At 45.9% G+C, this 21,691-nt stretch overlaps 1 protein-coding gene across 10 annotated transcripts in view; it reads left to right on the plus strand.

The window, feature by feature from the left end:
- NFIA (nuclear factor I A) overlaps nt 1-21,691 on the plus strand; it is a 250,101-nt gene that overhangs the window by 219,751 nt on the left and 8,659 nt on the right. For 6 of the 10 annotated variants that reach the window (XM_053985785.1, XM_053985776.1, XM_053985777.1 and 3 more), the window contains one exon: nt 300-391. The exons of 2 other annotated variants lie outside the window; for them this stretch is intronic. In XM_053985785.1, the coding sequence (XP_053841760.1) occupies nt 300-391 (92 nt within the window). Of the gene's footprint in view, nt 1-299; nt 515-21,691 lie in introns of those variants that run through there. 2 more of the 10 variants (XM_053985784.1, XM_053985786.1) reach the window with 1 other exon arrangement.

A 21,691-nucleotide genomic window follows, 5' to 3' on the forward strand; every position in this document is an offset into this window, starting at 1 on the left:
CCAGCCCATCATGGAAAGGCCTCCAGTGGCTCTCCTTCAGGCTGGAGAGCTGTGCACCCTCCCCTGAGCCCACATTTGTGGCCGTCCCCTCTCCCAGCAGCCCAGTCCCCTACGTGTTGATCCCCTCACCATTGAGCCCAAACCTTTCCGGTGTCTCAAACCAAACTCTCGCTCTCTAAAACGTTCGCACATTTCTGTGTCAAACATCTGCTTAGGTGGCTCTGAGACAGTGTGTTTTGGTGTTGTTCGTGTGCAATCTAGTGCCGCTTCCTCAACGCATGTGTCCCTTCCCTTCACAGCCTACTCGACACCCAGCACCTCCCCCGCAAACCGATTCGTCAGTGTTGGACCACGGGATCCAAGCTTTGTAAATATCCCTCAACAGACTCAGGTGGGCCGCTTTCGACTTCTCTGTTTGCCTGCAGCCTCTTCTCCTCCTCCTCCAGTGTCCTCTAACGTGTCCCCGCGGAGCAGCTGCACTGCCGCTGTCACTTCACCCCCATGGTCTCAGTAACTACAGTGAAATGTCACTTGCAGTTTGTTTGTCTCTTGTGGTTTTCTTCTTTGTTGGTTTTTTTTTTTGTTTGTTTGTTTTGTTTTGTTTTTGGGTTTTTTTTGTTTGTTTTGTTTTTGGGTTTTTTTGGGGGGCTTGTGTGATGATAATGCTGCTTTCATAACTGGAAGGACCTCTCTCTGCTTTCTAAGGTGTTGGCTCCCAGCACGCAAGTTGTTTGCTCTAGGGCTGGGGTTTCAAAGGCTTTGGCTCCAACCTGCTCCCCAGGCACTGCATTTAATTGTGTTTAGATTAGGTGGTAGGGAGAAATCCTTCCCTGCAAGGGTGGGGAGGCCCTGTATAGGTTGTCCAGAGAAACTGTGGCTGCCCCTGCATCCCTGGGAGTGTCCAAGGCCAGGCTGGACAAGGCTTGAGGCAACCTGGGCTAGTGGAAGGTGTCCCATGAAACAAGATGATCTTTAAGGTCCCTCCCAACCCAAGCCAGTCTGTGATATGCAAAAGGAGCTCAGAGAGACCCATCAGGTAACAGTGCCCTGTAGTCCCCCAGCAGACACAATGGGAGACTGCTCCAGTGACTTCCATGTAAAAAAAATACTCAGATTCCTGGTTGGCCATTTGCATGGTGGGCTTTGAGCGAGCAGGAGATTTTTGTGATTGTGAGCACATCTGTTTTCCTTATGCAAAGAGGAAAAAAGTCCAGTTGAGGCAGGCCTATAAAGCTGGGTTAGCTGAATTCATGGTCCTGCTATGGTCAAATCAGAAGCTCAAGTAAACATTTGTGTTTCTTTAGGAGAAGGATGAGATTTAAATGTGCTTTTTCCAAGCTGTATCAAATTCCCAGGGTCGATTAAGAAAATAGTTGTTGGCAGTTTTGTTAGCAGCTAATTTGAGCCAGATGTTGAAAAAATTAAGTCTGGGCTTAATATCACGTTATCATGGGGGGGGAAGGTATAAAAAAGTGAGCAAAGTTAGTGCTTTAGGACAACTGTAGCTTATAGTTCGAAGTGATTGCTTGACTATGTTGCAATTCTTTTAAAGGTCAACTACACAAAATATTTGTGATTTTGTTTTGAGCTGGTTGCAGTGACTAAAAAGCAGTAATTCAAATAACTGGCAAACTGGGCATTACTACCCTTGGCTCTTGTAAGTTCTTTCAAATGGTTTATAGGCTTCTGAATAATTAGTGTGCAGATTAATGGCTGTCACATGCCACAGTAGGTGCATGAAGACAGACTCCTCGTTGTGATGGCTTCAGCACCTCCACTGTCACTGAAACACAGGTCACTCATTCCCAAAGATTTTTAGTTTACAAGGCTGCAAGCAGCTGCCTGTGAGCACAACGTGATTTTTGGCTGTCTGCTCTTTGTGTACAATTTGTTAGGGGCTTTAGTTTATAGCTCTGTGCACAGCACAGGTTAAACTATATCGAATCTCAAACCTTCTCTGCATTAAATAGGGTCACAGAAAGTACAGCAGCAATGCAGAGAGGGGTTTAACCCATCAGATTCTGGGGGGTTTTTTCATGCTTTAGCAAAACTCAGCCTGCACCCCACTTTTCCAGCCTTGTGCTTTATGGGTTTCATGGTGTGACATGTTCTCATGCATCTTCCCATTTAAATCACATTTCTTCAGTTGTTTTGGAAACAACTGGAATACACAGAAATACACTGAAATCTGGAAACAGGAATGTTAAGGTGTACTGCTAAAGTCCTTAAGCATTTGGCCTTTTCCTTCATAGCTCAGGAAACCCGAAACCCTTTGGAGAATGCTACTTTACCTTTTCCAGAAGACTTGAAAACCTCCTAGTTGGTAAATTGATTATGTAGTAAGACACAACAGTATTAAGTCTCCAAAGATATTTAAAACTTACTTGCATCCTGCAGCCTAAGTTTCCCAGATAAGTTTGTTGACTGTAAACTTTTATCCTCCTTATTTATGACTTAAATCATTTTAAAGTGCTCTAGCGTTACTTTAAGTGCTCCTCTGTAATGCAGTGTAGTGAATAACAATGCTGTACAGTGAAAAACAATACTCAAGCACAGCTTTCAATTAAAGTCTAACATGCTGCAGTGGGCAAGGAGACTGACTTCCAGTCTCTGACTCCAGCTGCATCTCCCTGCTTCTATACATCATTACACCACCACAACCCACTTGATACTAAATATATAATTTATCAGCGAACTCACTACTTATTCATGAAAGAACTCTGAAGTTGACTGTGCTTTGAGTCAGAGAAGTGAGGTAGAAGTGCTAACTGCAATGATTTGGGATTTACATAGCATTCCTCTAAACAAAGACAGGCTTTTGTGCTCTTTTTGTGCAGAGCATTAGTGTATAGAACGACCACTTAGGATATTTTCAAAATGAAAATGTAAAAACACATAGGACTGTGTTATTAAAAGCAGCTGGGGTGGCTCCTTTCCATCAGGATCTTTAGAGTACATCCAGAGTAAGGCTAAGATTCAGGTCCTGAGGACCACTAACTGCCAGGGACACAGCTCCCTGAGACAAGAGGAAGCAGGGAACCCTCTGAGCTTCTGGAAGTCAAGCTTAAATATAAGGGTTAAGCGACTCTTTATGCTGGAACAATAAAATAAAAATGAAGTCTGTATCTGAACATCTGCTTTTAAAAAACTATGGTCCAGCTACAACCCATATGAAAATATTTTAGTCAGATTTTTGGTGGCTCTGATGTTCTCTTGGTGGAACATTGCAGTATAAGCACTATTTACACATCATCATCATCATCAGTCTTCAAGTGCTGCAGAAGTGACTCTGTGCACAGGGACGTGGCAGCTCCACGTAGCAGGAGTCACAGTTCCCATACATGGGCATTCCCAGAACATTGGAATAAAATCCCAGGCAAATGTACAATGGACTGGGGCAAGGATTATTCTGTCCTGGGCTGTTTCTAAACAACCAAACCCAGTACATGCCTTTCTTAATCAGTATTAGAAAAATAATCAGTAAACATTTCCATTAGTGCTATGTTCTGATTTATGTCATGTTGTGGCAAATATAACCCCTTAAAGGAATTTTATAGAGTTTATATAATATTAAAAAAAAAGCCATCTTCCTGTGTCAACAAAGGTTGCAACAGGACAACCACTCTATCACAGAAGAGATGGGGAAATAAACTGTTTTAAGTCAGTAGTTCTGATTTGGTAACAAAAGCCCACAAAGGGCTGTTGGCTTTGCCTGGTTTTAGCCGTTTCTAACCTTTTCAGTTGGTTTGGTTTTGCATCCACTGCTTACACTATCCATCACTCTGCCACTCCACTCACTGCACAATTGTCCTGTCTTGGGGGTTATTTGAATCTAAATTTCTGTTTGAGCTATTAGAAGCAGCACTTGACTTGGCATCCCCTGGATATGTTGACAAAAAGGCACAGGTGTTGTAACCTTTGCTTGATAAATCATTTACTTTTGCTACTTGACTTGCAAGCAATATGGGGGCATCAGCTTTTTAGCTGCCTTTTCCATATGCAAATCAGAAATACAGGATGCCTGGGGTACAGGGGCTCTGGTTTCAAAAGCAAGTTGGTCTGGATACCTCATGACTAAGTAATAGATACGTCTCTCATATTGCCAAGGACTCGCAATACGGAGAGTGGTGGAGGGATGGGAAAGTCCCATCACATTAATTAGGGACGAGCCTCTCCGTAGCACCAAGGTGAATAAAGGGGTCTGAATTTTGAGGTGGTTTTTTTCCTAAAATTAATAGTGAAACACAGGCTATGGGCTGGGAGTGCGTGCAGCTGGGAATGCTAAACCAGCAGCCTGTGACCAGGGTTTGCCACTCACCACTCCAAATGCTGTTTGCTGCTCTCTAATGCCCTGGCTTTGCTCTAGGGTACAAAATTCCTTTAGGGATCTGCATGCTCTGTACTCATCATGCTGCAGCTCCACTTCACACTAAACATTGTTTACTATGCTGTGTCCTGTTTGCCACCTACTTAGCCTGCACCTTCCTGGAAATTGTACTTGGGATGCTAAAAACAGCTCCTGAGAAACACATGCCTGCTCTCTCTAATCGCTCCTACCTGCCACTGGCCCCTGTGCCCTGCACAGGGAGGTTATGAGGATGCAGGGAACAGAAACTGCTTCCTACTGCAGGCACCCAGGCAGAGAATCAACCACTTTACCCTGTGAGAAAGTGAATACTGTAGCCCTGACCAGCTGTTTCAGGAAAAATCCCTCTCTAATGTAAACACGCTCTATATCAGATCCATCCCAGGTAGTTTCTAAAAACTTAGTTAAGCACAAACCTCAAATATTTATTCCCTTGGCTTTCTGTAGGGAAAGATAAAACTTATTTCTAGAAGGACAGAAGTAGAAGCTCCTCCTGGTTCTGCCTTTGCACAATCCCAAAGCACAGTCAGATCCTAGATAATAAGCAAAGGTCTTGTGTTTTCACACTTTCCCTGGTGGGGCCCTAGAGCCACCCAGCTACAAGAGAGCTCTTAGATAGAGCTCATCCATTATACCACCAAACAACTGAAACAAAAGGCCTGTAACCTGCCTAGAACACTGAAATAAAGTTTAAGAAAAACCCCAAAAGTCAAACAAGCTTATCTAGGCAGCAAAATAGCAGGTATGAAAACCAGCAAGCTCAGCAGAACAGCCTTATAAAGACCAGGTACAAAAATGCACCCTGTGAAATACATCTTTAAAAGAGCAATAGTAACTTAGGAGGGAAATCACAGAAGTTTAGCAAAGTGTTTATAGTACAAGGAAATTGCTAACTCCTTTAGATCTTCTCCTGCTCCCTGCCCCTCCCAAATTAGACCTTTCTCCTTTTGGGCTTTTATTTATCTCTAAAAAAACCACCATATGCCTCAGGTGTATCCACAAACCTAATTGTACAATTACTTTCTTTCCCAGAGACAAGGCAAAGCCCATTTTGCTTCCCCACAAGCGATTTTTTTTTGGTTTTTTTAGAGCGCAAACTGCAACCTGCAATTTTTCACTGGCAGCACTTTAAAACAAAGGGCATGAGAAAAAAAAATGAGCTGGATGCTGTGTCCTGTAGGATAGCAGATGTGAGCTCTGTCAGACCAGGGGGGGAGGCGAATTCCAGAGGAGAGGATCCTTCTGTGAGAGCAGCCAGGCGCTGCTGCCCAGACACTGGAATCAGAGGAGCGTGGTGCAGGTGATGCCCCTCTCCAGGAGGCAGGCAGGGAAGCAGCCCCGTCGGGGGGCAGGCTCCAAAAATGTATAGGATCCATAGATCAAAGTCAGCACCTTGACTGGGAAGCTGATGCAGCTCCTGCAGCGCTTCGCTCCTGCAGCTGAAACGGCGGAGCCGCTCTGTGCCCAGGTTCCATTGCCACCCTATGGAAGAAAGAAACCAGTGCACACACTTTTTTTTTTTTTTTTTGCTCTGCACAAATCCAACGTGTGCCTGCCTTCACGGGGATTTTCCATCCCTGCTCGCTGCCACCGTGCCCTGCCCTTTGCCCCCTCCCAAGGGGATGCTGAGCCCCACGCAGCTCGTGGCTTTGTGCTTTATTAACGAGCACCACGGGCTGCCTGGCCTGGCTGCCTGCACACTCTGCTGCCTTGGTCCCGGCTCCCAGAGCCCAGCAATGGCACCAGGCAGGACCTGCTGGCCCAGGGGGACAGGGGTAGGGGCAGGGTTTTGTGGCACTGTGCTCACAGCTGAGTCAAAGCCTCGCTCTGCACACGGGGCAGGGTAGGGACACCTCGAGGGGTGTGTGGGGGACGTGGCAGAGAACGTGAGGGGCTGCAGGAACGGCACCAGGCCTTTTATTTTGGGGGTTCTGAGCAGAGCTGTTTATAAGCCAGGTCAGAGGTACTTCTTGCTCAGAGGACTGTCCCTCCTCAGGATCAGAATACTCATCCTCGAGGCTGGATGTACTGCTTGTGTCTGAGTGTGAATGGAGATAAAAACCACTAACTTGGAAGCATTTGTTAGACTCAGCCCGCTATGAATTCCATATTCCGTACAGTAACCTCCCTAAGCCAGCACATGTGTCCAATTTCAGCTGCAAAGCACTTCTAAGCACACTTGAATGTTCTTTTCTTCCTCTTGGCCTGTCCAGAAAATGTAGTGAGAGGTTCAGAACACGATTTCCATGAAAGAATAACACATTTATTGTGCAAAGAAGAGAAATTCGCATAGATCAGGTATAAAAACACTGTTTTGGGGTGTGGAACTGCTACTTTCTGCTAAACTTAGAGGGATCACTCTGGTGCCAAACCCTCCAGGGATCTGTGTATTTTCCCATATTGGCTGCTCTCCTCCAAAACGTGGAGCCCCCTTATGATCACTCAAAGTTTTGATCTCTGTCCAAAAAGTGCTTTGCTGTTGCACCAATGGCATCAGGCTACTGACACATGACCTGAATTTTGGTGCTGTGTTTCCTCTTCCACTCAGGACATAGGAATACCATTCTGAACTTGAGGATGTCCTGGAGATGGCTCTGAAAATGCAGTGTGAGCCTAGAGAGAGTGTGGATAGGAAATTCCACTCTCAGGTCAGTTCCTAAAAAGAGCTGAGAACAGCACACCTCAAAAAGAAAGCACATATTGCTCTATAGAGGTAAAGATTCACAGAAAACTTCCCAATGCCATCATGTGGCTGCATCTTCAAAGTGGGATGGAGCCAAATCAGTCCCAAAATACCTCAGCAGGGGAGGTCGTTGTTCCTGGGCTTTTTCTTCTTCCTCCTCCTCCTTCTTGTAGGCTCTGGTGAACAGTTCAGACTCTTTTTTGGAAACCAGCACTCAGCATCCTATTTCCAGTAGATTTAGCATAGAATTATTTACAATGGACATAGAAGAATTTCCCAAACTAAGCAATTAAACTTATTGAGTTTTCCCCCTCCTCACAATAACCAGGAAGCCTGTGCGTAAGGCTGCCTTTCTGTGGGTTTTATGGCCATTACTTACTCCACAGTGGGGGAGAAGAAAGGGAAGAAGTAAGTGTGGGCCTGGTGGGAAGAGTTGGCAAATGCAGAAATATGATGAATGAGCTGGAGAGATTTAATTTCTTACTAAATTCTCTACAAGCTGTGTAACCTTTCTTTAGCTAAACAATTACTCTAAAAGGCAATGATTTTCTGTGTTTTCATTGAAAAGTCTTCATAATAACAATGGCCTATGTTCTCCTTCTTGAAGAACTTCTGCCAAAAAACAGTTTTCTTTTTTCCATTCAGCAGGAAACTTTCTTTTATTTTTATTTTTTCAATCTCATATTCCCCGCTAACATGGATTTACAAGGCCTACCACTTACTGCATGGGGCTGGGAAGAAGCTTCCCCTCAGGCCAAATCATTTTGGTCCATCTCCTTTGTAGGGATTCTTGCAGCTTCCTCCCAAGAGGACTGCAACCACTGTCAGAGACATAACACCAGACCCAAGTGGCCATTTAAGCTGACAAAATGTGACATTCCCTGTGTTCACAGGTCAGGGGACATGGGAGGGGATTCCCAGATTTGTTTTTCAGAGGACAGGCAGCAGTTCTTGCTGTGTTGTGGTGGGTGCAGTTTGTGGGGAGCATGACTTTGGTGTAGTGGGGGGAAAGTCATCAGGTGTTTAAATTCACGGTGGCCAACATGAGAAAATGAGATGAGCCGATCCCCCCTGAGCCACAGCGTCCAGTTTAGGGGCAGATCCCTGATCCCACAGGGGCCTGCAGCCAACTGGAGCCTTGGAAGTGCTTCGAGGGCACAGCATGGGCAGAGCACTGCTCACACCCCTACATTCACACACACAGATCAAGCCAGGCTAGGGCAAGGTTATGGTTCTGTGCCCCTTGCTGCTGTTGGCTGGCTTGGCCGATTTCCTGGCCACCACTGCCCGCCCCAGCCTCCACAGCAGATAATGCTGTATTGGATTAGTCTGCTCGCTGCTGCATCAGGCCCACGATCAATTTATTGACTCTGTCAGAGTGGCTAGTACAGTAATTGTTACAAGAGCAGAATAGAAAGCAAGAATGTGTCCACATAAAATATAAAAATGACGTTTTGTTCGTTCTTTCCTCTTTGGCCCTATAGATCTTTATGTGTTTACACAGTGGAGAGCACTTTACTTAAGTTAATCAGCTCCTTCTACATTATTAATTGTGACAGTTAGGGCTCTACGTGGCAGCAAACGTATTATTGAGAGCATTGATCTCACGCTGACGGTGTGGACCTGGGTAGGTTTTGTGTTCCTTCCCTTCTTCCCAACTGCTTGAGGGCACTATCAAATCCCATTTCTCTGACTGACAATACACCATCGATACCATCGATCCCAGAGAGGGGCAGGAGGCTGCACACCAGAAAGAAAGGAATGCTCAGAGAGCCAGGCTTGGGAAGGGGCTGTTGGAAGTTGGTGATCGCAGTAATTACATGCCTGGCCTGATTTCTCTATTTTGTAAAGAGTAATAATTTAAGAGCTGAAGTTTCCCAGGTGCTGAAAATTTGCAGAGGTGGCACGATGAGACCTTTTAAAATGTGTGCAGAATGTATACCCTTAAAAAAAAAAAAGAAAAAAAAAAAGCCATACTGACTTTTTACAAGGGTTTTGGAAGTGCCTTTGAAAGACATTTCATGAAAGTTCAGCCTTCACAGCTGATACCTATATATGAGCTCCATAAATTCCACCCAGCCTGACAAACTCCAGTAGATGTCACATGTGACCTGGATGGAAAAGGTCAGCAGCCGAATTTATGGCTTTTGCATTTACTGGAACATTAAGATTTTTTGCCAACTGCCATATATACTTTTTAAAAATTCCGCAATCAAAGGATTAGGACCAGAGTCCACAGTGAAGGTCAAAAATTAAAGGCCACAATCCCTACATCCTTCCCAATGGATAGGCATTAAGCTACCTCTGTTCTAGGAATCACCTTTGCTTAATTGCTTTAACACAGAGGTCAAGGAATGAATAAGCTCCAGAGGTGAACACTTTGCAAAATAGACTGTCCTGCTCTGAAATTAATAGTGAATTTCATAAAAAGGGACCAAAAGAAGCCTTTTCTTAACAGAGAAGGAGTCCTTAGTTTGCAGGAGAAGTGCTGGACTGTCCTAGAGAAATATAAATAATACAGAGGGGAAAGACTGGGGTTTCAAAAGCAATAGGGCAAAATGACCTCAATTTTGGTAAAACCTGTTTATATTTTAAATTTTACAAAGGTGTCTTTTCTTAGTAAGGATTACTAACAGCATGGGAAATTGCAGCTTTCAAATTTTACCTGGTTTTAGTTTAGAACAGCAAAACATGTCCCATTTTAGGCTTTTGCTTTGATAGCATTTTCTGCTTGAACAGAGGTAGAACTGGAAAAGTTTAATTTAAAACTAGGATTTAAAAAAAAAAATCTCATAAAAACCAAGAGGCTAAACTTAAAAATATCTTCTAGGTTTCCCCCTTAGGTGCTTTAGTTATTAATATTCAACTTTGAAAACAGTAGTGACACTATAATCATAATATTCTCAGGCATATTCACTTGTGTGACCCAACTGTTACATCATCTATACAAACACTGGTTATTACACATGAAGAGATGCAGCTGAATGCACTGCAGAAGGCACTGAAATGTAATTTTAATTATGAGATATGAGTAACCAAAGTCACAACCAACACTCTGCAGCCACCTCTGAGGCTGAACACAATCATTTAGGAAGAAATTGTTCCCTTTGAGGGTGGGGGGGCCCTGGCACAGGTTTTCCAGAGAAGCTGTGACTGTGCCTGGATCCCTGGAAGTGTCCAGGACCAGGTAGGATGGGGCTTGGAGCAACTTGGGATAGTGGGAGGTGTCCCTGCCCTGCAGGACATGAAAAAAAACCAGACTTTAAGGGTTTCTTCCACCCAAAACCATTCACAGATTCTAGTAATTTCTGCATTGCTTGGAGCAGCTTTATACAACTTCAGGTATCCTTTTGTGCCTTTTCTGTAACTGCATCTTTTTAAATATGACAACAGAAAAACTACCTATTTTTAAAGGAAAAAAAAAAACAAAGGGGGATAACCTGAGTTATGATATTTGCATGTGGGGTTGGGTTTTTTCATCTTGGCATGTGCTAAATAATGAGATTTGAGATTTTGGAAGAACACTTTGCCACATTATATTCCTTGTCTGGCTATTCCTTGGTTTGTTGGGGTTTTTTTAAGGACTTTCTTGTAGTCCTTTAGGTTAAAGATCATGTCTGAGAATCTGTGGTATGGGACTCGGCTGTGCATTCATTGAAGCTCATGAGAGGAGGAGATGGAAGATTTGTTATTGGCAGGAGTTTGTTTTAGAAATACAATAACATTTTTGTTTAATTATGCTCATCTTTTGCTTGTAACTATGCACAGTAGAGTAAATCCAGTCTTTTTCAGATAAGATAAAGGTTAAAATTCACATTTTCTTTATGGGGAGGGTTTGCAATGCAGTCTTCATGTATCTGTGGAGTTTTTATTTTGTGGTTACAGGTATTAACTCCCAGTGACTCTAAAGTCATCTTCGTTGATGTAGAGATGGGTTTGGGTTTGGGGTTTTCCCAAATTACTGGTCTTGTAGGCAATTTTAGACCAGGCTGGACAGGGCTTGGAGAAACTTGGTCCAGTGGTAGATGTCCCTGCCCATGGCAGGGGGTTTGGAAGACCATCTGATCTTTAAAGTCCTTTCCAACCCAAACCATTCTGTGATTCCATGATTTCCCAGCAAGGGAGGCTCCACGGGCTCTTTATAAACCCTCTTCCTACAAGCACAGAGGGCAGAATTTGTCCCAGCAGTGGTAACTGCTTTATCAGTGCTGTTGATATTGTGTGAGTCTGAACAGAGCTCAGATTCTTCTCCTGGAAGCTCTTTGGAAAAACAAGGAGTAAAAGTAGTAACATTTCGGGGGAAAAAACAGGGGGAAAGAAAGCTGGAGGAGAGCTGTAGTTAACCATACAATGGAGCAGCTTGCTTAGGGAGTACAAAGAGCCACTTCTACACAGGCTATTTTCAGGGAAAAGCCTCACATTCACATTCACTCACAAAAGCGAAGAGGCACCTTTTGATTTTAAGTTCAAGGTTTACATTAGTAATTTTGTCTGTTTTCTCTGTTAGTATTAATTAAATTGAGATAGTTTAATTAGTATTACTAAATTTGATCATTAGTAGCAATTCATTCTGCCTGCCATACTGCACAAATATGATGAAGCAGAAATAACTAAATTGTTTAATTTCATCTCATTTAATGACTTTACACTCCACCAGGACTTTCATTGGCATCTCACAGTATGTGTGAAAATTGCTCCAGGCTAGGCCAAGACCCAACTCCCTTTAGCCAACCATGTCTAATACATCCCTCCTCATCCAAAGATGGATCATGTGCTGCAAAGCCTTTTCCCACTTCTCCAACAGAGAGCTGGCAACCTCTGGAGCCTGGGGTGGTCTTTCCCTGCCCCACTCACACAGCTCCTGTAGCATCCTGACCCCAGTGGCCCCAGTGGATCTTTACAGGACTCATCCCTGGATGGGGTTCCCCACAGCAAGATGGAAATCCCTTCATGGATCCCCACAGCTGGATCCCTGAGCACAAGCATGATGCACGACATTCCATTTTTCTTAGAGCAGTTTAGCAAGGTACAAAGCATCAGGAAAAATGCAGATGTCAAAAGTTCCCACGTTCAGGAGAGGTGTTTTTGTTCAGCTCAATGCCCTCTTGGCTTACTTTTTTAAAAAGGAATTTTGGGAAGGGGGGGTTTCCTGATGAATTGAGTCATTATTCCTCCAGCTCACTGTCTTCTGTAATTTTAAGGTCAAAAGTGCCAGAGTTGCCTCTGTGCTCCTATTTCTGTCCGTGTTAATTTGGAGACTGGTTTTGATCTCCTTGGCCAGTAACACCTAGGACTTGCCAAAACCCGAATTCCTCTTCCTTTCTTGCGGTCTCCAAATCCAGCCTTGCTCTACCCACCTCTCAAAACATGCTGTTGTCTTGGCCCCCTCATCGTGGGGTCCCCAGCTGTCCCTTTGCCTGGAGCGTGCCCTGCCAGCCCCGCTGCTCCTGCTGCCCACATTCCAGTCCCTCCTCTCTGCCTCCCAGTCGCCACCAACCCATCCCTCCTGCTTTTTGCCCTGTTTTGATCAGGCTGGGCACACTTTGCTGTCCCCACAGGGCTGCTCATTTGTGCACTTCACCCAGACAGAGCACAGGCAGGGACCTGACTTTGGGGGGAGGATTTTGGAGGGAGTGCTTACTCTCCTGTCCAGCTCAAGTTATTCTCTCCCCTCGCTTTCCTCTTTGTGCTCTGAAGTAAAAAAAAAGCAGCTGAACTACCTTGGGTAGTTGTGGGTCAACTACCCTTTGACCCATGATGGGTCTTCTCTTGTTACACCATAGGGAGCCCCTGGGCAGGGCTGGGGTGGTGGATGGGTCCCCTACAGCTCTACTGAGGCTGTTAGAGCCAGGATGATATAAGAGCTGGATAGCCAGGGCAAGGAAAGGCCACCCCAGCCTTCAACCTCTGAAGGCTGTAGTGACCCTTCCCTCCTCCCTGCTCTCCAGCAGAGAAATGGGGGAAAAGAAGGCTGAAAACTACCTTTTGTACCCCAAACTGCAGAGCAAAGAGCCACAGCCTCTGTAGCAGCTTGCATCCATCCCACTGGGACCCCTGGGCCCCTGACGTAGCTCCTGTGGCTCGGCCGGCACGGGACGGGGCAGGAGAGTGCAGGGCAAACCCCTGTGTGTGTGTACGTGTGCGTCTGTGCGTGTGTGCTCGGGCTGTCTCGCTGCGAGCCGAGCCTGGGAGGCCCAGGCTGGGGGTTGATTTTCTTTGGATGACTTTCCCCGATTGTCTAAAGCAATAAAAGTAAAGAAACTTTTGGGGGGAGAAAAACGGTGGTTGAGGGGAGATTATTTTTGCAGTCCCGGTGCAGGCAGAACTCCCGAGGCTTGGGGAGGGGAGGGGGGGCGGTTTTGCTCGCCTGAGGACTGCAGGAACTGGCTTAAATTGAATAAAACTGTAAGTACAGTACCGGGGACGGCGTAACAAGGAGTTCTGCAAAAGCAACACCACCGGAAAGCACAATGAAGAATAGAGCGGGTTACGCCGCGGTGAAAGTATGTACTGGTTGTTATAACACCGTGCCTCCAGAATAAATTATGTCCCTTTAAAAAGTAATACTTTAACTGTGGAGCTATATAGAGACAATTAAGACTATATTGTTCTCCTCATTTCCCTCCCCCCTCCCCTCCCTCCCTCTCTCTGCAGTAGCTCTGTGGAAACTTTTAATGCTGCAGCTTGAAACTTGGGCCTCTGGGTCTGAAATGCCTGAGAAAGCACTGCGGGCTCTAACTGTAAAACATTCCTTCGGCGGGCCCTGGAAACAGGGCGCGCTGGCGCAGGCGAAGTTCAGAGGGATCACATGGAAATGAGGGCTGGCTGCAGGCTCCCGAGGAGCGGTTTATTTCCCTTAAACCTGAACTTGAACTTGGGAGCCTGGGCCAGGCTGAGGGCGGCCCTGAGGGGCTGGGAGCGGAGCCGCCGCAGGCCCCGGGCACCCACCCTGGGGGTCCCCGGGCACCCAGCGGCTTTTGTGCCATGTCCAGGGGGGAGCTGTAGTTTGGGGAGCCAGAGGGTTTTGCTTTCATCCAAGCAAAATGCTGGAAAGTCCCGTCGCAGCAGTGTGTCTGCCGCCCCGGTTTCCACGGGACTTCCCGGCATGAGGTTATAAGCGGCTCCAAGTCCCCGTGCACGTGTTGTTTCATAAAAGGAAAGAAATGAGGGAGATCTGCTGTAAGAAATATGGGATTGTTGCACTCCCGAGCAAATTTAACTGTGCCTCCAGCAGAGAAAAATGCGGGGCTGTCTAAAAACGAGGCGTAAAGTGCAAAACTCAGCCCCCCTCGCAGCGCATTTGCTTTTACCTCGAAATAAGTAGATGTAAACCATGAGATGGGTTTAAAGTTTGGTGGGCTTAAAGGTGGGTTTGCCTCTTTGATTCCATGCATCCCGCTGTTCCCTTCTTCTCTTGCAAAAGTATGTACAGAAGAGGGGAGTGAGGTGCTGATGCTCGTGGGTGTCACCCAGGTGTGGTGGCAGAGGTGGCTGCCGTCCCAGCCACAGGCGTGGGGCAGCTTCCTCCCCTTCTGCCCGCAGCTGGCCTTGGCTAGGGGGTCATATTTTGGTCATTTCTGATTACTCCCGAACAATTTTGGCTATGTATATAGCAAAACTTTGAAAGGATGAATGGGCGAAAAAAATCCTGCTTGGCAGCAACTCAGGAAATATCTACAAAGATGTTCTTTCTGGAGCGAGATCTTATTTCAGGGTTTGTGTTAGGATCATTTTTATTCTGTGACAGCACATAAAGAGAGCGGGACAGAGCAATGAGGTCTGGCATAGCTAAAATCTCTTCTGTGTGTGTGAGGTTATATAGTTTATCAATGCAGAAACCACCACAGGCTTGGAAAAGTAAACAGCTGGCTTGGGTCTGTGTGCTGCACTTCGGAGTTGTCTGCAGGATTTAAATGGCTCGCCTGCGATTTTCGGAGCGGGGCAAATATATATAGTTTTCCTTTCAAACATGTCAGAAGGTTTTTTTGCAGCCGTTTGTTTTCTCTGTTCCTTTTTTTATTTGTTGCGACTTTCCTTTCTGATTCATTCCAGTTTATTTTGCTTTTACAAACGGCTTCGCTGCCACCAGCAAGTCTACAAATAAATTTTAAAAAAAAAATTTAAAAAAAGGTTTCTAGCCCACTCAGAAAACCCTATGGCAGCGACAAATATCAGAGAAAGCCATCGTCTCTCTCAAAGATTTCATCTCACCCTCCACTTAATCCGCTTGCTGTACCTCAGATCTCAAGTAACTTTCATACTGTGGGCTCACTTTAATGGATAGAATCTATTTTTCATGAAAAAAGCAGGAAATAAGCTGTCTTTCGTACAAAGATTTACAAAATGTAATCATTGTTGAAATATTCTCTTTGAACTGCCTTGTCCGCAGGGGTGTCTGGCTCCCAATACCCCCGTTTCTTTAGAACACCCTTACAAGTTCTTCTGGTAGATCAGGTACACTGGTGGTTCTGGTCTTTGATGTCTTGAATGAATGAAAGAAAAGCATAATAAAAGAGAGCTGTTGATCAAGCATAAAATACTCTTTAAGCTGACAGAATGGCAGAGTTAACACATTCTAAGCTGCTTTTAGGTTTTTCCTTTTTTCCTCACATTTTCCTGTGCTTTGTGTACAGTGGGGGTTTTTATTTTTTGAAAAGTCTCTGATCTATGTAGTATGCCGTCCTCTAACAAAAACCAAAATGGGATTGTTTCTCTCTCTTTCTCCCTTTCTTTTTCCTCTCTCTCTTTCCCTTCACTATCTTTTTTTTTTTTTTTTTTTAACAGCAAGGGTTGCAGTTTAGCATGGCTGCAGTCAGCTTTCAGCCGACCACGCAAAGTTTAGAAGTTATTTTGCAGATTTCAAAGTCAATTTACTAACAAATAAGTGAACTTCATTGCTTGTTTTTTTAGAAGACTGGAGCAAAACTGTAACTGGCAAAATGTTCCCCAAGTAAAGGCAAGACCCTCTGCCTAAAAGCAATTTTGTAAACCAAAAGACGAGCAGGAAAATGACCTCATTGTGAGAGAACTTTTCTTTTAGAGGCAGAGAAAAGGGAAAGTTTTCTTCCTGTAGATCTAATTTAGATCTTAAGTTCCCATACATTATTTATACATCATATTCAGAGTGCCAGCCTACTCTGCTGACTGGGTTACATTTCAAACATTTGCCATTGATAAGTCTTTGCTGTATTATATTCAGGCTAAATGCGAATATGTCATAGCGCAGTCAATCTTTAATCCGCTGAGCTCCAGGTCGGGGCAGCAGGGGGTCCAGCACTCAGAGCATTGGTTTATACTTAAGAAACATCTGGGGCCAGCTGGGACACTTTACTGGAACATTCAGATGTCTGGAACAACAGCAGGAGTTACTGTATGAGTGTGTTTTCATAGGTTTGGGAGGGTTTGGGGTGACTTATTTAAAAACACTAGCTGTTCCCAACTTGAGGTTTGAACCCAAGCAGAAATCTTGCCTGAAGTGAGTTTGTTGGTCCCAGGAGAGAAGTGGTTTTGGACAACTATACATTTTTAATAGTCAGCAGGCAAAAGTGCATATTACAAAATTATTGCACGTAATTTAATGCAGTTTGCCACAACTGGCATTCCCGCAAATACTATTGGATGCTGAGCTACTGTATGCATTGCCTGGAGACCAGCGTCCCTCCTGGGACAGGTTTTATCTGCCTCCAGACAATATAAATGTGCTCGGAGTGGGGCGTGTGACTCTCCCCGGTGCGGATGTTGGACAACCAGAAGATTCTCTCACTGTTTTATGTCCCTTTGGGGATGACCAACATGCTACTTACATCCCTGCTGGTATTTCAGTCTGGAAAATATAATTACTAAATAATTAATTCCAGCTCTAAGAAAATAACTTCCATAGGCACAAAGGTGACCTTGTCTTTTATATTCACCTTTGGGTCCTACACAGTAGGATCAGATTTTGGGCCTGGAGAAACTCTGGAGGAAGCACTAGAAGAGTGGGATGAATTCAGATGTGGGGTAAAGCAGAGGCAGTTGCTGTGTCTGCAGGAGTCCTCCAGCCAGTCTCACCAGAAGCTGAACTGCCACTGTCTCCCCTCACCCTGGCAACCCTTTTGAAGTGGCATCAAAGGCCCAGTTTTGTCCCCTTGCTTTCACACGACGCACCGTGGGGAAGAGCCTTCCCGGCACCTCTCACAAGGTGATGCCAAAAGGCCCAGTTCACTGCCTAACTGCTCACATTCTCCTTTTATCTTTGCAACCAGAAGGACTTGTTACCCCAATTCACCTCCCCGGGGTTAATGTACGTGAGAGCCTCAAAAGTTCTTGAGGTGACTGAAATGTCATCCCCAAACAAAACAACGCTCTGCAGTGAGACCTCACAGGTGCCAGCGGTCGTGGCTTGGGTTCAGCTGGGCTGCCCAAACAGCCGCCTTGCCGGCGATCTCCAAAGCTGTGGGGTTTTATTTTATTTGGGCTCTTATCACAGGTGGGTTTTCCCGCCCGGGCCCGTGCAGCGATCGCTTCCTGCACGCGCCCGGGGCAGCAACGGCCGCAGCAGCCGCGTTTGAAGTCCCGATGGCACCGACCCATCGCGCCGCCGGGCACACAAACTGGGCTTCAACCTACAGAAAATGGCTATCACTGAGCAGGTCTGAGCCCTGAGTGGGTACGGGGAAGCCAAAGCTGCTGTGCGTGGAGTTTGTCAGAGTTTCAAACGTGTGAATGTCCTTAAATAACCTACATCGCCCGGAGAAATAAGCCAACTGTCACACCCAGTTCTGGATTCCACATTAACAACCTCCTTCCGCAGCGTTAAACTTTGCCCTTGAGGACTTTTGTTTAACTTCTTAATTCGAAAAACAGATAGGGAGGGTGCACAGCCCTGGCTTTCTGCGCGAGCTGAAAGGTCCCATTGTTGGGGCAGGAGATGTGCAGGTAGAAGCGAATGGAACAAGTTGGGGTTGGATTGTCTTTCTGGTTGGAAACACGTGAGCGGTGCTCACGGCGAGGCTGGGGGTGAGGGACGGCATGCAGGAAGGCTGGTTTGAGACGGTTTCTATAAACAATGGGCCTGTTCCTGGGCTCCTGACTCAGGCAGAAACTGCTACAGGAGTTGATGAGGCACTTTGTTAAATATCCAGAATCACGGATTGTTTCCTTGCTGTTCTTCCCATAGAAAGGAGCTGATTGTCAGGAGTGGCTGGACGATTTCTGTGTGTCTCTGCTATCTCCAGGAGTGCATAAGAAACAAAAAGACTTGCACTATCAGAGAACCATAACTGCCATCTCAGACTTCCTGTTTAGGATTCAGTCAAGTAGATATTGTTTATGGATCATAAAACCTTACTACTGTGAGGATTCTCAAATACGAGTTTCAACTTTCATGGTGCTGTAAATTAGGGAGGGGGGAAAAAAAGTGTGATAATATTCCTCGGAGAACAGTAAAATAGAGCTCTGCAATGGTTAAATGGAATTTTATAAGCACATTCAGTGTGGAACTGTTTTGCATTACATGAGTTGAATACCTTAGAGATGACACACATCTGCAGGCACTTTATTAAATCCTTAGTCAGCACTTTTCAACCTGATGAGATTACTTCTTCATTTGACTGGAGAAAGGGAAGCAAAGATCTCGTACCGGACTGCAGAATTCTTTCTGATGTTTCACCTTGAGCGCTGGAGAAGGACAGCGAGATGCTCGGCAGGACAATACAGACTCGCAGTTGCACCGACAACTGTGTGGCAGCAATTTTACTGAGCAGGACCTTTAGCTCCAGTGGGTGCATTTAGCTCTAAACTCGCTGGCAGAGCAGTACTGCAAAGTAAATAGAAGGGAAATAAAACACCAGCTCTTTTATGAAAAAGCACGGAGATAATATCATCATGACTGTACTGTGATAGGGCCCATGATTTAAATGGAGATTTTAAATTAAGAAAGGCAACACCGCCTTCTCCGAGTGGGTGCAGTCGGATAGGTTACAGAACTGAAGGGATGAAATGGGTGAGGTGCTTAGACATTGAGCAGCACTCTAAAGCAAGGCACAAAATACTTCAGCCATCTAAGTGTAGGGATCCAGGCTTCTTTTTTTTTTTTCCATTCTAAGCTCCCTAATCATGCAAAAAAACCCTTGATAGGTCCCAGCTATCGGGTCTCCAAGTGCCTAATACGCTTCCTAGACGTTTTCATTTGAGGCCGGAGGTCTCCTTCTCCCTAGCAGAGAAGTTTCACAGGTGCTCCAGAGGAACAATGGTGCTCTTCAGCCCTAATCCTGGAAGACTTAGACGTGTATAGGAGGCTTGAGGGGGATATGAGATCTTAATATTAAAATGATTAGCAGAAAAAGGAGGATCATTCTGTGTGTGCGCTTCAGCTGTAAGATGCTCTAAATTAAACCGGTGTCCCGAGAGCGGTGCTGGTGGGATCTGCTGGGTAAATGCACGCTCTGTCTCGCTGTTCTGCTGCCTCAGCCCATAAAACATCTCATCCAAGTGGGGCTGCAGGAGCAGGCGGAGCGGGACGCAGCTGTTGGCGAAGCGCTCCGAGTTTGGGTGCCATAAAAGCAGCTTTTCACTCAAGGCCATGCGGAGCCCCAGCAAGGAAGTTTTGAAACAAGCATGCAGTTTGGTTTGGGTCTCTCCTGTAAGGGTTAAGTTTTTCATTGGTATTAAGGCCGAGCAGTGTCTGCAGGAGTCATATTGACACCCTAGTGCATGGTAACTCTACTCCTTTATTGACATGTTGCTAGTCAGGAGCACAATAGCGCTCTGTGTCTGCAAATCATTGCTAAAATCATCTCAAGGAAAAAAAAAGTTTGAAAGCCCAACGCGAGACAAAGGCCCCAGAGCTGCACTGCGCCGCTCAAAACTCCCGAGTCAGCAACTTCTATTGATTAAAAACTAACCTTTAAAGTAACTCGCAGAGTGTGTGGTTAGCATTTAAATTTAAACATGTCATGAGTTGATTTGTGTTACTGAATACCAACTCCGAAGGAGTTACATTCACATCAGATTTTTTTTTTTCTAATTCCCTTAAGCAGCTAAAGTATTTCATGAAATGTCAATAGGGCAGGGGGGAAAAAAAAGGTGTTTTGGAGGGAGGGGACTCGCGCCCAGCCTCGCCGTTTCTTTTCCCATGCAAATAGTCACCCCAAAAAGAAAAGTGTGGGGAGCGACACACAATAATTAGACCTTTGTCTAACTTTCCCAAGTGCCAGAGAAAGACAGATTAATTAAATATACAACAGTGTTGGTTTTTGGAGTGGGGGTCTCTCTTGCTGTGGAGGTCATAAATTAGGCAGAATAAATAGTTCAGTGTGTTGGGAGCGGGGCTCGACGTCAGCGCGGCTGGCGGCGGTGGGAGGGCGCAGCGCCGCGCTTGCGGATGGCGGTCACGTCTGGGGCTGTCTGGTTGCCCTTAGCAACGAGACATGATGTAACACCGGGATGAACTTGAACTTGGGGGACTTGAAAAGGGAACAATAGACCAGAGCAATCAATAAAGCCTATTTCAGTGAAGGATTACAGAGCCGCTCTGGGGTAACCTTGTCTGCGAGGCGCGGGGTGAATAGCGAGATGCGTGAAGGAGCGCGGGGCGGCGGGGGACGGACCGACGGGGCGGCCGGGGCGGCCGGACACACGGACCGAGGGGCGGGGGGGCGGCGGAGCCCGGGCGGGCCACGGGACCCCAGCGCCGCCAGCCCCGGCCCCGCGCGGCCCCACCTCCGCAACCTCTGCGCTTCTTTTCTTTTTTTTTTTTTTTTTTTCTTTTTTTTTTTTTTTTTATTTCCTGCTTTAAAAAAAAAAAAAAAAAAAGAAAAAAAAATCCGCTTTTGAAACGAGGGAGGAGTGGCGAGGGCAGCGGCTCCCGCCGCCGGCGGGCCATGTGCCGGGCCAGTGGCCATGGAGCAGCCGGACAGCGGAGATGGGAACCATCGCCTGGAACTGTTCAACCCCTCCACTCCACGGTCTCGCAGCCTTTAACCCTTCCACTCCATCACCTCGCAGTTTTAACCCCTCTACTCCATGGCCTCTAAATTTTTAACCTCTGTACTCCATCACCTCTCAGTTTTAATTTCTCTACTCCATCACCTCACAGTGTTCAGCCCTTCTACTCCATCACTTCGCAGTGTCCAACCCCTCTACCCCATCTCCTCTCAGTCTTTACCCCTGCTACTCCATCACCTCAGTCTTAACCCCCCTAACTCCCATCATCTCTCAGTCTGTAATCCCTCTGCTCCATCACCTCAGTTTGTAACCCCTCTGCTCCTTTACCTTGCAGTTTTAACCCCTCTACTCCCTCCCTTCTTGGACTTTACCCCCTCTCCTCCCCTCTGGGCAGTGCCACAGTTCCCACTCTGGCCAAAAACATTCACACTCAAACAAAAAGCGTGAGGGACGACCCTGAAAAGTTTGGAGAAGTTGGAAGCTGGCAATGGGCGGAGGTGCTGGCGGTGGTTGGAGATATCTCCAGCACAGCACAGCCCACACTCCACGTCCCTGCACCCACCTAAAAATCAGTAGGGCCCCGCAGTCAGGGAGGAGAATGGGACTTGGCTCTGCTTCACGAACCCTGCCAGAACTTTCCTCTGTTTATAAACTTTACATATGAGAACTATTTCGTTTAATTGCAGCCTGAGTAAGTCTAAATATAAAATCTGTAG

This window comes from Vidua macroura, chromosome 9 (assembly GCF_024509145.1).
Source record: "Vidua macroura isolate BioBank_ID:100142 chromosome 9, ASM2450914v1, whole genome shotgun sequence".
In the NCBI taxonomy this organism is placed as follows: domain Eukaryota; kingdom Metazoa; phylum Chordata; class Aves; order Passeriformes; family Viduidae; genus Vidua; species Vidua macroura.